Source organism: Budorcas taxicolor, chromosome 3 (genome assembly GCF_023091745.1).
Source record: "Budorcas taxicolor isolate Tak-1 chromosome 3, Takin1.1, whole genome shotgun sequence".
Classification (NCBI taxonomy): Eukaryota; Metazoa; Chordata; class Mammalia; order Artiodactyla; family Bovidae; genus Budorcas; species Budorcas taxicolor.
In genome coordinates this window covers 82,698,144-82,719,206 of record NC_068912.1, presented here as the reverse complement: position 1 = coordinate 82,719,206, position 21,063 = coordinate 82,698,144, and the positions used below count along the sequence as shown (strand labels likewise).

General features: G+C 37.5%; 1 protein-coding gene across 1 annotated transcript in view; it reads left to right on the top strand.

Moving 5' to 3' along the window:
- ATG4C (autophagy related 4C cysteine peptidase) overlaps positions 1-20,848 on the top strand; it is a 72,047-nt gene extending 51,199 nt beyond the window's left edge. The window contains exon 11 of the mRNA XM_052637662.1: positions 20,681-20,848. Within this exon, the coding sequence (XP_052493622.1) occupies positions 20,681-20,848 (168 nt within the window). The remainder of the gene's footprint in view (positions 1-20,680) is intronic.
- The last annotated feature ends 215 nt before the right edge of the window (positions 20,849-21,063 follow it).

Below are 21,063 nucleotides of genomic sequence, written 5' to 3'. Positions count from 1 at the left end.
CTAACTGTTGCTTCCTGACCTACATACAGATTTCTCAGGAGGCAGGTCCGGTGGTCTGGTATTCCCATCTCTTTAAGAATTTTCCATTTTGCTATGATCCACACAGTCAAAGGTTTTGGCATAGTCAATAAAGCAGAAGTAGTTGTTTTTCTGAAACTTTCTTGCTTTTCCTGTGAACCAACAGATGTTGGCAATTTGATCTCTGGTTTCTCTGCCTTTTCTAAATCCAGCTTGAATATCTGGAAGTTCACAGTTCAGGTACTGTTGAAGCCTGTCTTGGAGAATTTTGAGCATTACTCAGTATTACAATTTACAATATAATACATTAAAAAAATTTTTTTTTGAATTTTTGAAGTATAGTTGATTTACACTGTTAGGTTAATTTCTGCTGTATAGTTGTAAATATGTATTCTCAGTTATATGTATATATATTCATTTTCATGTTATTTTCTATTGTTTTATCATGATATCTTGTATATAGTTTCCTATGCTATTCAATAGGACCTTGTTGTTTATCTATTTATTTAAGTATAGATGTTGAATGTCTTTTCATATGCCTATTGGCCGTCTCTCTGTCTTCTTTATTTATTTATTTATTTTCTATGTCTTCTTTAAAGAAGTAACTATTTAGGTCTCCTTCCCATTTTTTGATTGGGTGGTTTTTTATTTTTTTAATATGGAGCTGTATGAGATGTTTGTATATTTTAGATATTAATCTGTTGTCAGTTGCATCATTTGCAAATATTTTCTCCCATTCTGTAGGTTGTCTTTTCTTTTTTTTGATGGTTTCCTTTGATGTGCAAAAGTTTGTAAGTTTCTTTAGGTCCCATTTGTTTATTTTTGCTTTTCTCTCTTTTTCCCTGGGAAACTGATCTAAGAAAATACTACTATATTTATGTCCAAGAAGGTTTTGCCTGTGTTTTCTTCCAGGATTTTATGTTGTCATGTCTTATATTTAAGTCTTTTAAGACAGTTGGAGTTTATTTTGTATATGGTATAAGGAAGTATTCTAATTTCATTGATTTATAATGAGGCTATCCAGCTTTCCCAACACTACCTGCTGAAGAAACCATCTTTTCCCCATTCTTGCCTCCTTTGTTGTAGATTAATTGACTGTAGCTGTCTGGGTTTATTTCTGGGTTCTTGCTTCTGTTTCATTCATCTATATGTCTTTTTTTTTTTTTTACTTTCCCCAAGTACCATGCTATTCTGATTACTGTAGCTTTGCAGTATTGTCTGAGTTCTGGGAGAATTTGCCTCCGGCCTTGTTCTTTTTCCTGAGGATTGCTTTTACGGGGTCTCTTGTTGTTCCATATAAATGTTAGGATTATTTGTTCTAGTTCTGTGGTAAATGTCTTGGGTAATTTGATAAGGATTACATTAAGTCTGTCAGTTCCTTTGAGTAGTACGCCTATTTTAACCATATTAATTCTTCGAATCCAAGAGCATGTGATCAGTTTGTTCTTTATATCTGAGTCTGTTTCTGTTTTGTTTGTTCATTTGTTTAGTTTTATAGATTCCACATGTAAGTGAAATCATGCAGATACTGGTTTTCTCTGACTGACTTATTTCGCTTAGTGTGATACCCTCTAGGTCCATGTTGTCTCTAATGGCAAGATTTGATTCTTTTTTTGTGTGACTGAGTAGTATTCAACTGTGTGTGTGTGTGTGTGTGTGTGTAAAACATCTACTTTATTCAGTCATCTATCAGTGGACATCTAGGTTGCCTTCGTATCTTGGCTATTGTAAATAGTGCTGTGATGAATATAGGGGTACCTATATCTTTTTAAATTAGTGTTTTCATTTTCTTTGAGTAAATACCCTTAATTAGAATTGCTGGATTGTGTAGTAGTTTGAGTTTTAGTTTTTTGAGGAACTTCATAACTTTTCCATACTGCCTGCAGCAATTTACATTCCCATCATTAGTGCATGAAGGTACCCTTTTCTCCACATCCTCACTAGCACTTATTTTGTCCTTTTGGTAACAGGCATTCTGATAGATATGTAGTAATAGCTCATTATGGTTTGCTTTGCATCTCCCCAATGATTAGAGAAGATAAGTATCTTTCCATGTGCTTGTTGGGCATCTGTGTGTTACCATTGGAAAAATGTTTATTTTCATCTTCTGCTCATTTTCTAATCAGGTTGTCTGTATTTTGATATTGAGTTATATGAGTCTTTTTTATATAGTTTGGATTTTAACCCCTTATCAGGCATGTAATTTGCAAATATTTTCTCCCATTTAGTAGATTGTCTTTTAATTTTTTTGATGGTTTCCTTTGCTGTGCAGAAGCTTTTTAGTTTGTTATAGTTCCACTTTTTAAATTTTTGCTTTTGTTGCGTTGGGGTGTTAAAGTTTAAAAAATCATCACCAAGACTCATGTCAAGGAGCTTGCTACCTGTTTTCTTCTAGATGTTTATGGTTTCATTTAAGTCTTTCATCCATTTTCAGTTTATATTTGCATATGGTGTGAGAAAGTAGTCTGATTCTTTCACATGTGGCTGTCCAGTATTCCCAATACCATATACTGAAGAGGACTTTTTTCGGCCATTGTGTATTGTTGTTTCCTTTGTCTTAGATTAATGAAGCATATGAGTTTATTTCTGGGCTCTTTATTCTGTTCCATTGATCTGTTTTTGTGCCAGTAACATACTAATTGATTACTATAGCTTTGTAGTATAGTTTGAAATAAGGATGCTTGAAACTTCCAGCTTTGTTCTTCATTCTCAAGAATCTCTCTGGATATTTGAGGTCTTTTGTGATTTCATACAAATTTTAGAATTATTTCTTTCCTTTATGCAAAAAATGCCATTGGCATTTTGATAGAGATTACATTGACTGCAGATTGCTTTCAGTAGTATTTGAATAGTATTGAGTCTTCCAGTTCAGTTGTCTTCTTTAGTTTCTTTTGTCATGTTTTCAGAGTACAGGTCTTTCACCTTCTTGGTTAAATTTATTCCTAGGTATATTGTTCTTTTTGATGCAGTTGTAAATGAGATTTTCTTCATTTCTCTTTTTGATAATTTGTTATTAGTGTACAAAAATGCAAAAAAAAGAAACTGGAAAACCACAAATATTTGGAGGTTAAACCGTGTGCTACTACACAATCAAGAAGTCAATGAAGATATCAAAGAGAAAGTTTTTTTAAGAACCTTGAGACAAATAAAAATGAGATCACAACTTTCCAGAATCTGGAGACACAGCAAAAGCAGTTCTAAGAGGGAAGTTCATAGTTATAGAGACCTACCTCAAGAAACAAGAAAGATCTCAAATAAACAATCTAATTTTATATTTCAGGGAACTAGGAAAAAAAGAACTAACAAAACCCAAAGTAGTAACGATGAGAGCAGAAATAAATGAGAGATTTTAAAAGCAATAGAAAAAAGACTAATGAAACTAAATGTTGGTTCTTTGAAATGATAAACAAAATTGACAATGTCCAGCCAGACTCATCAAGATAAGAGAACCCAAATAAATAATATTGGAAATGAAGAGGAAAAATTGCAACCAATACCATAGTAATACAAAAGATCATAAGAGAATACTATGAACAATTATATGTCAACAAATTGGACAACCTAAAGGAAATGGATAAATTTCTATAAACATACAATCTTCTAAGACCAAATCACAAAGAAATAGAAAATCTGAATAGATCAATTGCTAGTAATAAAGTTGAATCATTAAGAAAAAAGAAACTCCCAGCAAAATCTAGTTTCAGATGGCTTAACAGATGAATTCTACCAAACATTTAGAGAAGCATTAATTCCTGTCCTTCTCAAATTATTCCAAAAAATTGGAGAGAAATGAACATTGGCTAGCATTAACCTAATACCAAATCCAGACAAAGACACTACAAAAAGAGAAAGGGGTGCATATAGGCCAGTATCCCTGATGAACTCCTCAAATAAAACATAGACAGTAAGCCCTTGCTGTTAGTCTTAGCAATTTTTTTTTTTTTCAATATATCTTCTCGGGCAAGGGCAATAGAAGCAAAAATAAACAAATGAGACCATATTAAACCAAAAAGTTAATGCATAGCAAAACCATCAGCAAAATGAAAAGGCAACCTATGGAATGGGAGAAAATATTTGCAAATGATATATCTGATAAGCAGTTGATATCTAAATATTTAAAGCACGCGTACAACTAAACAGCAAACAAAACAAAAAACTCTATTTAAAAATGGACAGGAGACCTGAATAAACATTTTTCTAAAGAAGACATACGGATGGCTAACAAGCATATGTAAAGATGCTTAACATCACAAATTATCAGGGAAATGCAAAATCACAATAATTTACCATCTTATACACATACACTAGATGGTTAAAATTACAAAGACAATAACAAGGGTTGGTGAAGATGTGGAGAAAAGGAAACTGTCATGCACTGGTGATGGTAATATAAAGTAGTACAGCTGCTATGAGAAATAGCATGAAGATTCCTCAGAAAACTAAAAATAGAACTGCGATACAATCCAGCAATACCACTTCTGGGTATTTATCTGAACAAAATGTAAATCCTAATTTAAGAAATATGTTGACTTACAATATTATGTTAGTTTTGGGTATATAGTGTATTCAATTTTCTTCTTATAATTGATTTCTTGTTTTATACTGTTGTTGGTTATGGTTGAAAATGATGTTTGGTATGATTTTAATCTTCTTAAGTTTATTGAGACTTGTTTTCTGACCTAACATGTGATCTATCTTATAGAATGTTCCATGTGCATTTGAAAAGAATGAGTGTTCTGCTGTTTCTGACTGGAATGTCCTGTATATATTTATATTGAGTCCATCTGGTCTAATGTGTCATTTAAGGCTGATGTTTCTTTGTTGATTTTTCTGTCTGGATGATCTGTCCTTTGATATAAGTGGACTGTGAAAGTCCCCTACTATTGTTGTATTGCTGTTTATTTCTTCCTTTATTTACATTAATATTTGCTTTATATATTTTGGTGTTCCTATGTTGGGTGCATGGGCTTCCCAGGTGGCTCATTGGTAAGGAATCCACCTGCCAATGAAGGAGGCTCAGAAATGGGTTCAATCCCTGGTTTGGGAAGATCCCTGGAGGGGGAAATGGCAACCCACCTCCATATTCTTGCCTGGATAATCCCATGGACAGAGAAGTCTGGTGGGCTACTGTCCATGGGGTCATGAAGTGTCACATGACTGCGACTGAGTATGCACACACCATGTTGGTGCTTAAATGTTTACAAAATGTTGTATCCGCTTATAGGATTGAACCTTTTATTGTTATAATTCTTTGTGTTTTGTTAATAGTTTTTGTTTTAAAGTTTAATTTGTCTAAGTATTGCTATCCTAGCTTTTTTGTTTCTGTTTTCATGGTATATCTTTTTCCATCTCTTCACTTCAATCAGTGTCTTTAGGTTTGAAGTGAGTGTCTTGTAGGCGGCATATGTATTTGCATTCCTTTCTCACTTTCTTTTGTATATTTACTTTTTTCCCTTTGTCCTTACTGTGAGATTCACATAACATTCTCTGTATATAGCAGTCTCTTTTAAGTTGATAGTAATTTAATTTTGAACACATTTATTTTGACTCCATGTTTGATATTTTTGCTGACATATTTTACATCTTACTATTTTATGTATCCCTTGACTAATTATTGGGCTTCCCTGGTGGCTCAGACGGTAAAGTGTCTGCCTGCAATGTGGGAGACCTGGGTTTGATTCCTGGCTCGGGAAGATCCCCTGGAGAAGGAAATGGCAATCCACTCCAAATGGCAATCCACTTCCATTTGCCTGGAAAATCCCATGGATGGAGGAGCCTGATAAGCTACAGTCCATGGGGTCACAAAGAGTCGGATACGACTGAGCAACTTCACTTTGACTAATTATTACATTTTTAAAGTTTTTGTACTGCTTTTGTCTTTTACCATTTGTACTTGCTTTATAAGTGACTGATTTACTACCTTTATCATTTGTTTACCTCTTCCACTGAGATTTTTACTTTTATATGCTTTCTTAGTAATTAGTGCTTTTCTTTTTAAGTTAGAGAAGTCCCTTTAGCATTTTTTGTAGTGTTTTAGTGGTGATAAACTTTTCAGCTTTATTTATTTGTAAAACTCTTAATCTCTCCTTCAATTTTGAACGATAAGTTTGCTGGGTAGAGAATTCTTAGTTGGCAGTTTTTTCCTCTGTGCACTTTGAATATGTCATACCACTCCTTTCCTGGCCTGTGAAGTTTCTGCTGAAAATCTGCTCATAGCGTCATGGGCTTTCCCTGGTACAAAATAAATTGCCATTCTCTTTCTGCTTTTAAGATTCTCTTTTTATCCTTAACTTTTACCATTATAATGTGGTTGGTATGTTTTCCTTTGGGTCCATCTTATTTGGAATTCTCTGGGCTTCTTAGACCTGGGTATCTGTGTCCTTTCCCCAATTATGGAAATTTTCAGACATTATTCAAATAACTTTTTGGTCCTTTCTTTCTGTCTTCTCCTTCTGAGATCACTATAATCGAAACAGTATGCTGCTTGATATTGCCCCGAAAGTCCCTTAAGAGATCCTGTCTTCTTTTAATTATTTCTTCATATCGCCACTCTGTCTGGATGTTTTCCATTGCTTTGTCTTCCAGATTGGTGTTTCTGTTTTAAAGCCATTCTGCTCTTGAACCCCTCTAGTGTATTTTTCAGTTGTTGCAACTTCTGTTTGGTACTTTCTTATATTTTCTGTCTTTTTTTTAAATTCTCATTTTGCTCATGCATTCTTCTCCTGAGATCATAGGCTCTTTATGATCATTGTTTTGAACTCTTTATCAGATAGGTTGCTTATCTCTGTTTAATGAAGGTTTTGGGGGAGGGATTTGCTTTGTTCTTTGGTTTGGAACATATTCCTGTGTCTCCTCCTTTTGCCTGTCTGTTTGTCTGTGTGTATTAGCTACAATGGCTGCCTCTGTCTGAAGGAGTGATCTTATATAGGAGCTGTACCGTGTGGCTCAGAAATGCACTCTCCTCTGGTCACCAGTGTCAGGTACTCTATGGGAGTCCTTTGTGTGGGCTGTGTGCCTACCAGATGTGATAGGGCTGAGGCTGCTGTGTGGGGAGGGTTGGGCTCAGGGCCCTTGCCTGGCCTGATTGTGGCTTGGCCATTGTGCAGGGAGGGCAGAACATAAATTGCTTACCTACCCCAGTTGTGGCTCAGTGTCTGCATGGTGTGGGTAAGGATTAGTTAAAGTTTTGTATTTGTGAGGGGTGGGTGGAGTTCAAGGCACTTGCCTGGCCCTTTTGTGGGTCAGCTGTTGCATGGGTATGGTGGGGTTGGGGGATTTGCCTAGCCATCTTGTGCCTCGACTGCTGTGCACCAGGGCAGGACACAGGGTGCTCACCCATCCTGGCTCTTTTTGGAGTACCACCTGGTTTATTCTTGATATACCTGTGTTGTTTAGAGCATACTAAGACCTGTCAGTGTTTCAAGGGGGGGAACCTCATTTAACACCTAATTTCAGGCTGATGGGGTGCCAGATCCTCAGTTAGTTCAGTTCAGTCACTCAGTCGTGTCCAGCCCTTTGCGACCCCATGAATTGCAGCACACCAGGCCTCCCCGTCCATCACCAACTCCCAGAGTTCACTCAAACTTACGTCCATTGAGTCGGTGATGCCATCCAGCCATCTCACCCTCTGTTGTCCCCTTCTTCTCCTGCCCCCAATCCCTCCCAGCATCAGAGTCTTTTCCAATGAGTCAGCTCTTCGCATGAGGTAGCCAAAGTACTGGAGTTTCAGCTTTAGCATCATTCCTTCCAAAGAACACCCAGGACTGATCTCCTTTGGAATGGACTGGTTGGATCTCCTTGCAGTCCAAGGGACTCTCAAGAGTCTTCTCCAATACCACAGTTCAAAAGCATCAATTCTGTGGCGCTCAGCCTTCTTCACAGTCCAACTCTCACATCCATACATGACTACTGGAAAAACCATAGCCTTGACTAGACAGACCTTTGTTGGCAAAGTAATGTCTCTCCTTTTGAATACACTATCTAGGTTCAGTCAGCAGCTTTTAAAATATGCAGCTAAATGCAGTTTTGGGTCTGGGTCTTGTTCTGATGGGTGGGGCCATGCTCAGTAAATCTTTAATCCAATTTTCTGTTGATGGGCAGGGCTGCGTTCCCTCCCTGTTGTTTGAGCTGAGGCCAAACTATAAAGTGAGAAAGTAAAAGTGAAGTCACCCGAATCTTTGCAGTCCATGGACTGTAGTCTACCTTCTCTGTCCATGGGATTGTCCAGGCAAGAGTACTGGAGTGTGTTGCCATTTCCTTTTCCAGGGGATCTTCTTGACCCAGGGATCAATCCCAGGTCTCCTGCATTGCAGGCAGATGCTTTACCTCTGAGCCACCAGGGGCCAAACTGAAGTGGAGGTAATGAAGATAATGGCGACCTCCTTCAAGAGGTCCCATGCATGCACTGCTGCACTCAGTGCCCCCCACCCTTCAGCAGTCCACCACCGACCCATGCCTCTGCTGGAGACTCCTGGACACTCACAGGCAAGTCTGGGTCAGTCTCTTGCACGGACACTGCTTCTTTCTCCTGGATCAATCTCTCCCATCACGAAGCTTCCATAAGCCTCTTCCATCAGAGAGCAGACAGAATGAAAACCACAATCACAGAAAACTAACCCCAAACTGATCACATGGACCACAGCCTTGTCTAACTCAATGAAACTAAGCCATGCCCTGTAGGGCCACCCAAGACAGATGGGTTATGGTGGAAAGTTCTGACAAAATGAGTCCACTGGAGAAGGGAATGGCAAACCACTTCAGTATTCTTGCCTTGAGAACCCCATGAACAGTATGAAAAGGCGAAAAGATAAGACACTGAAAGATGAACTCCCTAGGTCAGTAAGTGCCCCATATGCTACTGGAGATCAGTGGAGAAACAACTCCAGAAAGAATGAAGAGATGGAGTGAAAGCAAAAACAACATCCAGTTGTGGATGTGACTGGTGATAGAAGCAAGGTCTGATGCTATAAAGAGCAATATTGCATAGGAACCTAGAGTGTTAGGTCCATGAATTAAAGCAAACTGGAAGTGGTCAAACAGGAGATGGCAGGAGTGAACATTGACATTTTAGGAATCAGTGAACTAAAATGGACTGAAATGGCTGAATTTAACTCAGATGACTGTTATATCTACTAGTATGGGCAATAATCACTTAGAAGAAATGAAGGAGCCATCATCGTCAACAAGAGAGTCCAAAATGCAGTTCTTGGATGCAGTCTCAAAAACAACAGAGTGTCTGTTCGTTTCCAAGGCAAATCATTCAATATCACAGTAATCCAAGTCTATGCCCTGACCAGTAATGCTGAAGAAGCTGAAGCTGAATGGGTCTGTGAAGACCTACAAGACCTTCTAGAACTAACACCCCCAAAAGATGTCCTTTTCATTATAGGGGACTGGAATGCAAAAGTAGGAAGTCAAGAGATACCTGGAGTAACAGGCAAATTTGGCCTTGGGGTACAAAATGAAGCAGGTCAAAGGCTAATAGAGTTTTACCAAGAAAATGCACTGGTCATAGCAAACACCCTCTTCCAACAACACAAGAAAGACTTTACACATGGACATCAGGTGGTTGATACCAAAATCAGATTGATTATATTCTTTGCAGCCAAAGATGGGGAAGCTCTATACAGTCAGCAAAAACAAGACCAGGAGCTGACTGTGTCTCAGATCATGAACTTCTTGCTGCCAAATTCAGACTTAAATTGAAGAAAGTGGGGAAAACCACTAGACCACTCAGGTATGACCTAAATCAAATCCGTTAGGATTATACAGTGAGAGTGACACATAGATTCAAGGGTTTAGATCTGATAGAGTGCCTAAAGAACTATGGACGGAGGTTCATGACATTGTACAGGAGGCAGTGATCAAGACCAACCCCAAGAAAAAGAAATGCAGAAAGGCAAAGTGGTTGTCTGAGGAGGCCTTGCAAATAACTGAGAAAAGAAGAGAAGCTAAAGGCAAAGGAGAAAAAGAAATATATGCCTGTTTGAATGCAGAATTCCAACGCATAGCAAGGAGAGACAAGAAAGCCTTCCTCAGTGATCAGTGCAAAGAAATGGAGGAAAACAACAGAATGAGAAAGACTAGAGATCTCTTCAAGAAAATTAGAGGTACCAGGGAAGCATTTCATGCAAAGTGAAAGTGAAGTCGCTCAGTTGTGTCTAACTCTTTGCGACCTGTGAACTATAGCCCACCAAGCTCCTGCCTCCATGGGATTCTCCAGGCAAGAATACTGGAGTGGGTTGCCATTTCCTTCTCCAGGGGATCTTCCTGACCCAGGGATCGAACCCAGGTCTCGCACATTGCAGGCAGACGCTTTAACCTCTGCACCACCAGGGAAGCCCTTAAATACAAGAGTACAGTCTCTCAGAAAACCTCCTATAGAGACACAGAACTTCAGATCCAAGTACTAACATCAAAGATTTCAAGGGAGGAAAGGAAGCCAGGTTGAAAGAAGAAGGGAGAGGATGGGCAAAAGGGGTGGCCTTACAGACGTCTCCTGCCACCTACAGATACCCAGGCGTTATGGGACTTTTCCCTGGGCCTCCAGAGAAGGGAGGACTGGAACTCAGCCCTACCAGAAATCAGACCAGACCAGAACCAGAATTCGAGTTCTCTGCCAAGAGGTGATGGTCAGTGATGATTTGCATGAAATCTGATGATTTCCTGCAAAGATAGGCTCAATAAAGGTCAGAAATGGTATGGACCTAACAGAAGCAGAAGATATTAAGAAGTGGCAAGAATACACAGAAGGATTATCCAAAAAAGATCTTCATGACCCAGATAACCATGATGGTATAATCATTTACCTAGAGTCAGACATCCTGGAATATGAAGTCAAGTGGGCCTTAGGAAGCATCACTATGAACAAAGCTAGTGGAGGTGATGGAATTCCAGTTGAGCTGTTTCAAATCCTGAAAGATGATGCTATGAAAGTGCTGCATTCAGTATGCCAGCAAATTTGGAAAACTCAGCAATGTCCCCAGAACTGGAAATGGTCAGTTTTCATTTCATCCCAAAGAAAGGCAATGCCAAAGAATGTTCAAACTACTGCACAATTGTACTCATCTCACATGCTAGCAAAGTAATGCTCAAAATCCTCCAAGGCAGGCTTCAACAATACATGAACTGTGAACTTCCAGATGTTCAAGCTGGATTTAGAAAAGGCAGAGGAACCAGAGATCAAATGGCCAACATCCATTGGATCATTGAAAAAGCAAGAGACTTCCAGAAAAACATCTGCTTCTGCTTTATTGATTATGTCAAAGCCTTTGACTGTGTGGATCACAACAAACTGAAAATTTTTTAAGGAGGTGGAAATGCCAGACCACCTGATCTGCCTCCTGAGAAATCTGTATGCTGGTTAAAAAGCAACAGTTAGAACTGGACATGGAACAACAGACTGGTTCCAAATTGGGAAAGGAGTACGTCAAGGCTGTATATTCTCACCCTGCTTATTTAACTTATATGCAGAGTACATCATGTTAAATGCCAGCCTGGATGAAGCACAAGCTGGAATCAAGATTGAGGGGATCAATATCAGTAACCTCAGATGCACAGATGACACCACCTTTTGGCAGAAAGCAAAGAAGTAAAGAGCCTCTTGATGAAAGTGAAAGAGGAGTGAAAAAGTTGGCTTAAAACTTAACATTCAGAAAACTAAGATAATGGCATCTGGTCCCATCATTTCATGGGAAATAGACGGGGAAACAATGGAAACAGTGACAGGCTTTATTCTTTTAGGCTCCAAAATCACTGCAAATGGTGACTGCAGCCATGAAATTAAAAGACGCTTGCTCCTTGGAAGAAAAGTTATGGCCAACCTAGACAGCATATTAATAAGCAGAGACATTACTTCGCCAACAAAGGTCTGTCTAGTCAAAGCTATGGTTTTTCCAGTAGTCATGGATGGATGTGAGAGTCGGACTATAAAGAAAGCTAAGTGCTAGAGAATTGATGCTTTTGAACTGTGGTGTTGGAGAAGACTCTTGAGAGTCCCTTGGACTGCAAGGAGATCCAACCAGTCCATCCTAAAGGAAATCAGTCCTGGGTGTTCATTGGAAAGACTGATGCTGAAGCTGAAACTCCAATCCTTTGGCCACCTGATGCAAAGAGCTGACTCATTTGAAAAGACCCTGATGCTGGGAAAGATTTAAGGCAGGAGGAGAAGGGGACGACAGCGAATGAGATGGTTGGATGCCATCACCGACTTGTTGTACATATATTTGAGCAAGCTCTGGGAGTTGGTGATGGACAGGGAAGCCTGGTGGGCTGCAGTCCATGGGGTTGCAAAGAGTCAGACATAACTGAGCAACGGAACTGATGCAGTTTCATAGGGCCATAGTCAGTAAAACTGCTGGACTCCAGACCAGGAGATTTGATGGTGTCCCCTGGATGACAATTACAAAAAGGGGGGCCCTTGACAGTGTTTAAGCTCCATCATGGGGAGTCTTGCTGCACTGTAGTGAGGCTACAGGAGCGCTCAGGGATGGTGTCTCCCTGCCTAATTTCCCTGGGAGTGCCTCCTTTGCCTGTATATTTGAGGATTACTAAAGCCTGTCCCTTGGGATGAAGCTCTAGCTAAGTAAATAGGCCTTTTTACAGGAAGACAGGGTAGTGTTCAGTCTCCGCTCTATGTAGTATCCTGGTGGTGGTGGCCTGTGCAGAACTGTGTGCGTGTGTGTTAGTCGCTCAGTCGTGTCCAACTCTTTGCGACCCCATGAACTGTCGCCCACGAGGCTCCTGTGTCCATGGAATTCTCCAGGCAAGTATACTAGAGTGGATTTCCATTCCCTTCTCCAGAGGATCTTCTCGACCCAGGGATCAAACCCTGGTCTCCTGCATTGCCAGCAGATTTTTATACTGTTTGAGCTACAAGGAAGTGTCTAGTAATATTTATTTCCTTGAAGCCTGTTTTTTTGTGTTTTATTGTCATATAATTTAACCTTATACACATTTTAAATTCCACATGGTGTTATTTTTTAAATAGTCAGAGTTATCCTTTGTGATGCCCTTCAATCTTTCCTGTATTACTTTATTTTCCTCTGGGATTATTTTACTTCTTTCTGAACAATTCCTTTACTGTTTCTTTTGTGCTATTTGCTGGTGATAAAGTCACTCAGTTCTTGTTTAATACATTTTATTTTGTCTTTATTAAAAATTGGAATAATTCCATCCTTATAGAAACATTGTAAATATAATACAAATAATTTTTTTTCTGAGCTGTTTGAAAGTTACCAACATGATGCCCCACACTCTTGAATAATTGTGCAGTTCCTACATTCTCTTATCTGACTACTGTGAAAATGAAAGTGTTAGTCACTCAATCATATCTGACTCTTTCTGACCCCATTGACTAGCCACCAGGCTCCTCTGTCCATGGAATTCTCCAGGTAAAAATACTGGAGTAGGTTGCTGTTTCCTTCTCCAGGGGATCTTCCTGACCCAGAAATTGAACCCAGGTCTCCTGCTTTGCAGGCAGATTCTTTACTCACTGAGCCACTGACCAAACAACAACAGCAACGACATAATGTTGCTCACTAATCACATGGTATACTATGATCACATTTCTTTTCTCTCTAAATTTTATTTTCTTGGAGTAAATACTACCTCTCCCCTTTTTATTTCCTTTGCACGTACTGAGTTGTCGTTTGTTGTTTAGTCACTAAGTCGTGACCGACTCTTTGTGACCCCATGGGCTGTAGCCCATCAGGCTCCTCTGTCCGTGGGATTTCCCAGGCAAGAATTCTGAAGTGGGTTCCCATTTCCTTCTCCAGGGGATATTCCTGGTCCAGGAATGAACCCATGTCTCCTGCATTGTAGATTAATTTTTTTTTACCACTGGGCCACCTGGGAATCCCATACTGACTGATATTTCCTTTAATTTTTTACTCATATCTGTCAAGTACCTAGCAGCAAATTTTTCATGAATATAAATGTAAGAAAATATATCATTTTCTTCTTTCCTTCTTTTTTCTGGAGACTTTTCTCTCTCAGTTTTCTCTTGACTGCAGTCTTCTTTCTTCTCTAGACTTGACGCAGAATTGTCTGTTTGGAACTTCCTAATGCTGCCTTTCTCCATTGGACCCCCTATCTTCTGAATCTTTATTTAGTTTAATTCCTTGTTTTGCTGAAGCGTGGGCTTCTCTGATAGCTCAGTTAGTAAAGAATCCGCCTGCAATGCAGGAGACCTCAGTTTGATTCCTGGGTTGGGAAGATCCGCTAGAGAAGGAATAGGCTACCCACTCCAGTATTCTTGGGCTTCCTTTGTGGCTCAGCTGTTAAAGAGTCTGCCTGCAATGTGGGAGACCTGGGTTCGATCCCTGGGTTGGGAAGATCCCCTGGAGAAGGGAAAGGCTACCCACTCCAGTATTCTGGCCTGGAGAATTCCATGGATAGTCCATGGGGTCACAAAGAGTTGGACATGACTGGGCAACTTTCACTTTCATTTTGCTGAAGCATAGTTTCTAGTATGAAAGCATACTTTCAAAGAAAAGTATGAGTAGATGATAAAGTTTTTGAATTCTTGCATGTCTGACCATCTTTATCTTTTCATTTATTGATATTATATAGAATTCTAGAATGGAATAATCCCCTGCCTCCTGCCCCACCAAACGTTAGAGACATTGCTCTGCTCCCTTCTAGCATCCAGTGTTGCTGTTGAGAAGCTTAATGTCACTGTGGATTATTTTCCTCTGAATGTAAACATTTTTTCCTTTCTGAAAGTTTTCAGATTTGAATCCTGACTCCACCATCTCAGGACTGTATACCTCTGGCCTCACTGGTTAACCTCTCTGTGCATCAATGTTCTCATGGAATAAAAATAATAATAGCTACCTCTCAGTAGCATTATTATGAAGATTAAATGATTACTAGATTAATACTCTGTAGGTACTATATAATGTGTTAGCTATTACTAATTATCCTTAGTATTCTAAAACTTCATTGTGTGTCCTGGTTTATTCCTTTTCCTTGATTGTTTCCTTCCAGTCTGAGAATAAAATTTTTTTAAAATAGATATAACATTATTTCCTATCTTTTGTTTTTCTTCATTCTTTCTTTCTGGAATTTTTATTATATGGTTGTTGGACCCTCTGAATTGTCCTCTGATTTTCCTGTATTTTTTTCCTTTTATTTTCTTTGTCTTTATCTTTTTGTATTAGGGGATTTTCTCCATCTTTTAATGCTTTTATTCTCAAATTTCAATCATGATATTTACATTTCTAGGAATTATTTATATTTTTCTATTACTCATTCTTCATAGCATTCTTTCATTTTTTAGTGGGTGTATTACCTTCTCTTCTCCCCTAAGGAAATTAATTATAGTAATTTTGAAATTTTTCTCCATTTCCTTTGCTTTTTATGTTCCCTTCCTTTTAGATCCTTTTTTATTTGGTTGGTTTTCTATTTTTTTGTTTTAATCTTCCAATTTTCCATTTGATGCTTTCCTCCAAATGACTGGTGATCTTCTGTGTCTGTTTATACTTGAAAGTGGGGCACTAAAGAGCTGAGTAGATGTTCCCTGTGTTTGAGTATGGCTTTTTAGCTGGTGACCTTCATACTAAGGTGATCAGGTGATGAGCCTTACATTTTACTAGGTGACCCCCAAATGTTATTAAGTGGTAATCTTTTCTCTAGGGTTGTTTTATTTTTTCAGAGAAAAAATCTTCCATCTCTCTGTAGAATGTATGTTGCCTCTCTGTGCTCCCAGAGCAGGAAGTGAAGAATGCTGAGGCCCCTATGGTTTAGTATTTTAGACTCTCACTTACCCCTCAACTTTTGTATTCATCGCTCAGCCGGGTGTGTTAGAGTACATGTATTTATTTGATTTTTCTAATATGAGTCTTTATTTTCTTGTATGTAGATGGTTAATTCCTGGTGGCTCAGATGGTAAAGAATCTGTCTGCAGTGCGGGAGACCTGGGTTTGATCCCTGGGTTGGGAAGGTCCCCTGGAGGAGGACATGGCAACCCACTCCAGTATTCTTGCCTTGGGAATCCCCATGGACAGAGGAGCCTGGCAGGCTGCAGTTCATGGGGTCGCAAAGAGTCAGACACGACTGAGTGACTGAACATAGTAAGGGCTAAAAGTTCAACTACAGGAATTTAAGGAAATGGCAACCCACTCCAGTGTTCTTGCCTGGAGAATCCCAGGGACGGCGGAGCCTGGTGGGCTGCCGTCTGAGGTTGCAGAGAGTCGGACATGACTGAAGCGACTTAGCAGCAGCAGCAGCAGTGAGGGAACAGAATGGAATTATCATCACATGCACATTTAACTTACTTCAGTTCAATGATAGTATTTGTCCATGTGTACTTTTTATTTCATATTGTGCATTGCTGTATACCACACTATACTGTACGCTTATACATGTTACTAAACATGGTTGTATACACAGAATTATGCATAACACCCTTTAAATAATTTAAAGACTTTTTGAAGGTAATATTTTACTATATTTGATTTTCACATTAAGACCTGATTTAGAACCTAACCCCTACACAATATTTACCTCCATCATGGTCAGCATGGATCACATAGGTACAGACTGCTGTGTGCTGGGTCTGATTTGACATGTGTGGTGGCAGAGACTTGCAGAAAAGGTTCTGGGGCTGGGGAGAAGGAGTCATCTGGTTCTCATTCTGTTCTTACTTTATAACTGCTAGCTTTATGATGGAAGAAATTACTTGATTTTTGTCCTCTAGGTATTTCCTTTGTAAATTCTGAAACCCATTAATTTAGGACATAGGAAAAATTATATAAAATATTTGACGTCTTAAAAAGACATTTATGATTTGCCTTTTCGACAATCAAGCCTCTTCAGTGTATCTTTAGCTGTCTTATTAAACTAGAACAGAAGACTTGCCTGTTCTAAACTTATTGTTGAGTAAACTACTGAACTGCTTTAGAAATATAGCTATGGGATAGTAAATCCAGTTAGCTTAAGTTAAAAAAAAAAAACAAAAAACCAGAAACTTGGTTTTCTCCTCACTGTATAAGAAATACATATTAGAAATTTTGGAAGATAAAAGTATAAAAAAATCACCATTAAGTCTTTCATTCAGAGATAACTGTTAATATTTTGTTGTATTTTCTTTAAACTTCTTAAAGTACGTGTTTAAAATTATTTTAACAAAACTGAGATTAAACTTTATATCTAGTGTTATATGCTGTTTTTCCTTTACCATTATATAATAGTTATTTCTCTAAGTTATTAAATAACTTTCATTATCTTTATTTTGTATATTATCTCAATTGATATACCCAAGTCATATAGGTAACCTAATGTGGAATTTTTTTGGTGTAGATTTTATATTATCCATTGTGGAGGGACCTTAATGTTTTGACAGTGCATCCTATTTTGTAGTAAAAAAAGAAAACTAAACTTTTCCCTTCTCATAGATGTTCAAATCAATGATTATTCTTTAAAAAATCTGAAAAATTCTTGATATGGTACTTAGAACTTTGAAAGGCTTGTTGATAAGGCAGTGTCTCAGTAATTGATTTTCAGTTTATCTCTTTTTGCTGTTGCTGTTATGTCGTCTTGGAAAAACAGTTTAAATCCTTTGGGTCTCAATTTTTCCATTTATAAAATGAGAATAAGCTAGATCATTTAAATCTCCATTGGCATTTTTATTTTTATTTGTCCTAAATTTACTTCTTCCTATCATATCATGTTTTTATTTGTTAGATTATCACTTAACATTGCTCAACTTAACTGTGTGTGTGTGTGTATGTAAAAATGCATTGTGTGTGTCTGTGTATATATAGAGAGAATCACACAGTATATAGTGTATATAGTAATTTTCTCCTGTCTGGGTGTACCACAGTTTATCCACTCATCTATAGAAGGAAATCTTTGTTGTTTCCAAGTTTTGGCAATTATGGATAAAGCCACCAAAAACATTGTGTGCAAGTTTTTTTATGGTATAAGATTTAAACTTATCTAAATAAATCGAATTTTCATTTACACATTTTTTTCAATTTATTGTTCATCTTCTAGTCTTTAAAAATGTTTAAATGTAGAAAAGTTAGAAAATATAATTCTCAAAGCCTGAATCAATATGTATATATAATGAGGCCTTATAAAATTTTATTAATTTTAGGATGCTATCAGTTTTATACCATAATTTATGTGTCACTGAAGAATAAAGAAAACAACCCATGATAAGGAAAAAGGGACCCAATTAAAAAGCTAGGACACTGAAAGGCTACAACCTAAGTAAATATAAAATTAAAAGGGAAATAAAGTTTCCCACAGAAAAGGACAGAAAAGAAACTTCCACTTTTCAACCCTGGCACTGAGTGGAGGGAGTTAAAAAGAACTTCCCTGAGAATTTGAACTGTAAGCCAGTACTGATACGGGTTTCAGTCTGAATTCATGCTGCAGTATTGTCCAAAACCGGAGAAGGCAATGTCAACCCACTCCAGTACTCTTGCCTGGAAAATCCCATGAACGGAGGAGCCTGGTAGGCTGCAGTCCATGGGGTTGCAAAGAGTCAGACACGACTGAGCGACTTCCCTTTCACTTTTCACTTTCATGCATTGGAGAAGGAAATGGCAACCCACTCCAGTATTCTTGCCTGGAGAATCCCAGGGACAGAGGAGCCTAATGGGCTGCCATCTGTGGGGTCGCACAGAGTCAGACACGACTGAAGCGACTTAGCAGCAGCAGCAGTAAGGCCTTACATTGCAAGTGGGTTTGCAAAAGTAGGTGCATTTTATAATTAAAGGACTGGGAGTTCCTTTCTAATATTTTGCCTTGGGGCACAGATTTGAATTTTAGTTAATGTACAACTAATAAACCTAAATGACTTAATTCTTGATTTTGAAAGAAAAGATGAAGAGATGATAATGTTAGCTCTGTTATGTTGAATTAAAAATGATGCAATGATACCTGCCTATTAGATACTCGACTTTTACAAGTGACATTAAATGAATATAAAATGATAACAATTTTGGCTTGTATTCCAACCATTGGCTGGAGGTGAAAGATGCCTGATCAGATGCCAGCTCCCTGCTCCCTCTGTCTCTTTTTCATTTCCATATTTTTGCCCTTCTCTCTCCCATTTTTTTAGAATATAAATTAAATTTGAGAATAAAAAATAGGAGCACAATATGAATTTATAGGGTCAGATTTTCATCACATCTGGCTTTTTAAGTACTTGATTGTTTTTAAATGGTTCATTTTCACTGTTAGAAAATGTATTTCATTAACTGTCTCATTGAAATATTTTAAATTTAACATTGTATCGTATCCTAGGGCTACGTATTTATTTTAGCCTTGTTTCAGGAGAATCTGTAAATGTAATATATAAGAATTTGATGAGCCTTCATTTGGATATCAACATTTGAGAGAATTTAGTTTTTGCTCCTAAAATTATCCTTAAACAAGTTATATTTAATTGATCATGATTAATGATGTATAAATACTATTGATATTTTTTCAGCATTCTTTGTAACCCACATAAATTTTTCAGAATCCTTCTTATAAGCCCTGATTACCTATAGAAATGTTCATTTCTATAAAAACATCCTTCACTCAAAAATTTTTATTCACTTCTAAATTAAAACTGTTTTAATATTTAAATAGACTGTTTAACAGAAAGACTTAAATGGTGTAGAATGAGTTAATTGGCTTGTCAGTGAATCCCAAATTGACAGAGGTTATATAAAGGTTGTTGGTGTTCCCACAATATTCCAGGTATTACTTATTTTACTTCCATATTATATAACATAACTTTAGAAGGTAATATGTAAAGTATGGATTATTGCAGTATATACAAACACTGTTTTTGTATTGACTAGATTATTGCAGAAATATATTTTTTTAAATGGAAGTCTTTGAAAAGACCAAACTTATATTTTGGTCTTTTAAATAAAACTTGTTTATTTTAAAAAATAACTTTTCATTGCCGTTTGTCATCCTAACTTTTCTCTGAGGTAAGGAGACTGGATATCTTTTGCCCACTTTTATAAATGAAGTATGGGGAGGGAGGTGGAGGGGGGTTCAGGATGGGGAACATGTGTACACCCGTGGCGGATTCATGTTGATGTATGGCAAAACCAATACAATATTGTAAAGTAATTAGCCTCCAATTAAAATAAATAAATTTATATTTTTTTAAAAAAGAAAAAAAGAAAAATAAAAAATGAATACCTAAAAAAAAAAATAGATGAGGTAGAGTGATTTTTCAAAAGTCATATCAAAGTAAGTTGTAGAACTGAGATTAGAGTGGATCTTTTTGACTTAATTTTTTTTCTGCGTTATGGTACTAAACAGTCATTCACAGTATTTTGCCATAATCAGTGATACCATTTTGTTTCACTGTCTGTTACAGAAGATAAATCTTAACTCACTAGTAGCTCTTCAAACAATGTGACCAGAAGACTTTACTTTGGGGGGCTTGGGGTAGGAATATAATATACTTAATTTTTGATGGTCTAATCCTAATGAGGAAGTAGGTATTTAGCTGTAAATAAACTGTGCAGCAAGTACTGGTCAACTTTTGTCTTTTTAGCCAGAACAGTAAAGCAGTAGCACTGGATAAATATAAATGGGAGAAGCTAACAGGAGCAGTTCAGGGCTTGAACTTTAGATTTCATCATGTGGTCCTACTGTGCGCTATTGCATCCAATAAGGGATTCTTCTGTACTTTCTGTTACAGATGCTGAAAATTTCTTCTAAGGAGAAGTATCCCTTATTTACTTTTGTAAATGGTCATTCCAGAGACTATGATTTTACATCTACTACAACCAGTGAAGAAGACCTTTTCTCAGAGGATGAAAAGAAAAGAATAAAAAGATTTAGCACAGAAGAGTTTGTCTTGCTGTAAAGATTAGCACATTTGTGCTTGATGAGAAGAAATCCTTTGAAGGTGGAAAAATGAAGAGAAACAAGTACATTTAAAACTGGTTTATATTCACTAGTATCTTAATTTTATATGTTCTTTTAAACAAAAGAGCATTTGAAAATATACACATTTTAAAGATATTTTTCTGAAAGAGAAATGATTTACCGAATCTTGATTTCTAATAAATATTAAGTGAT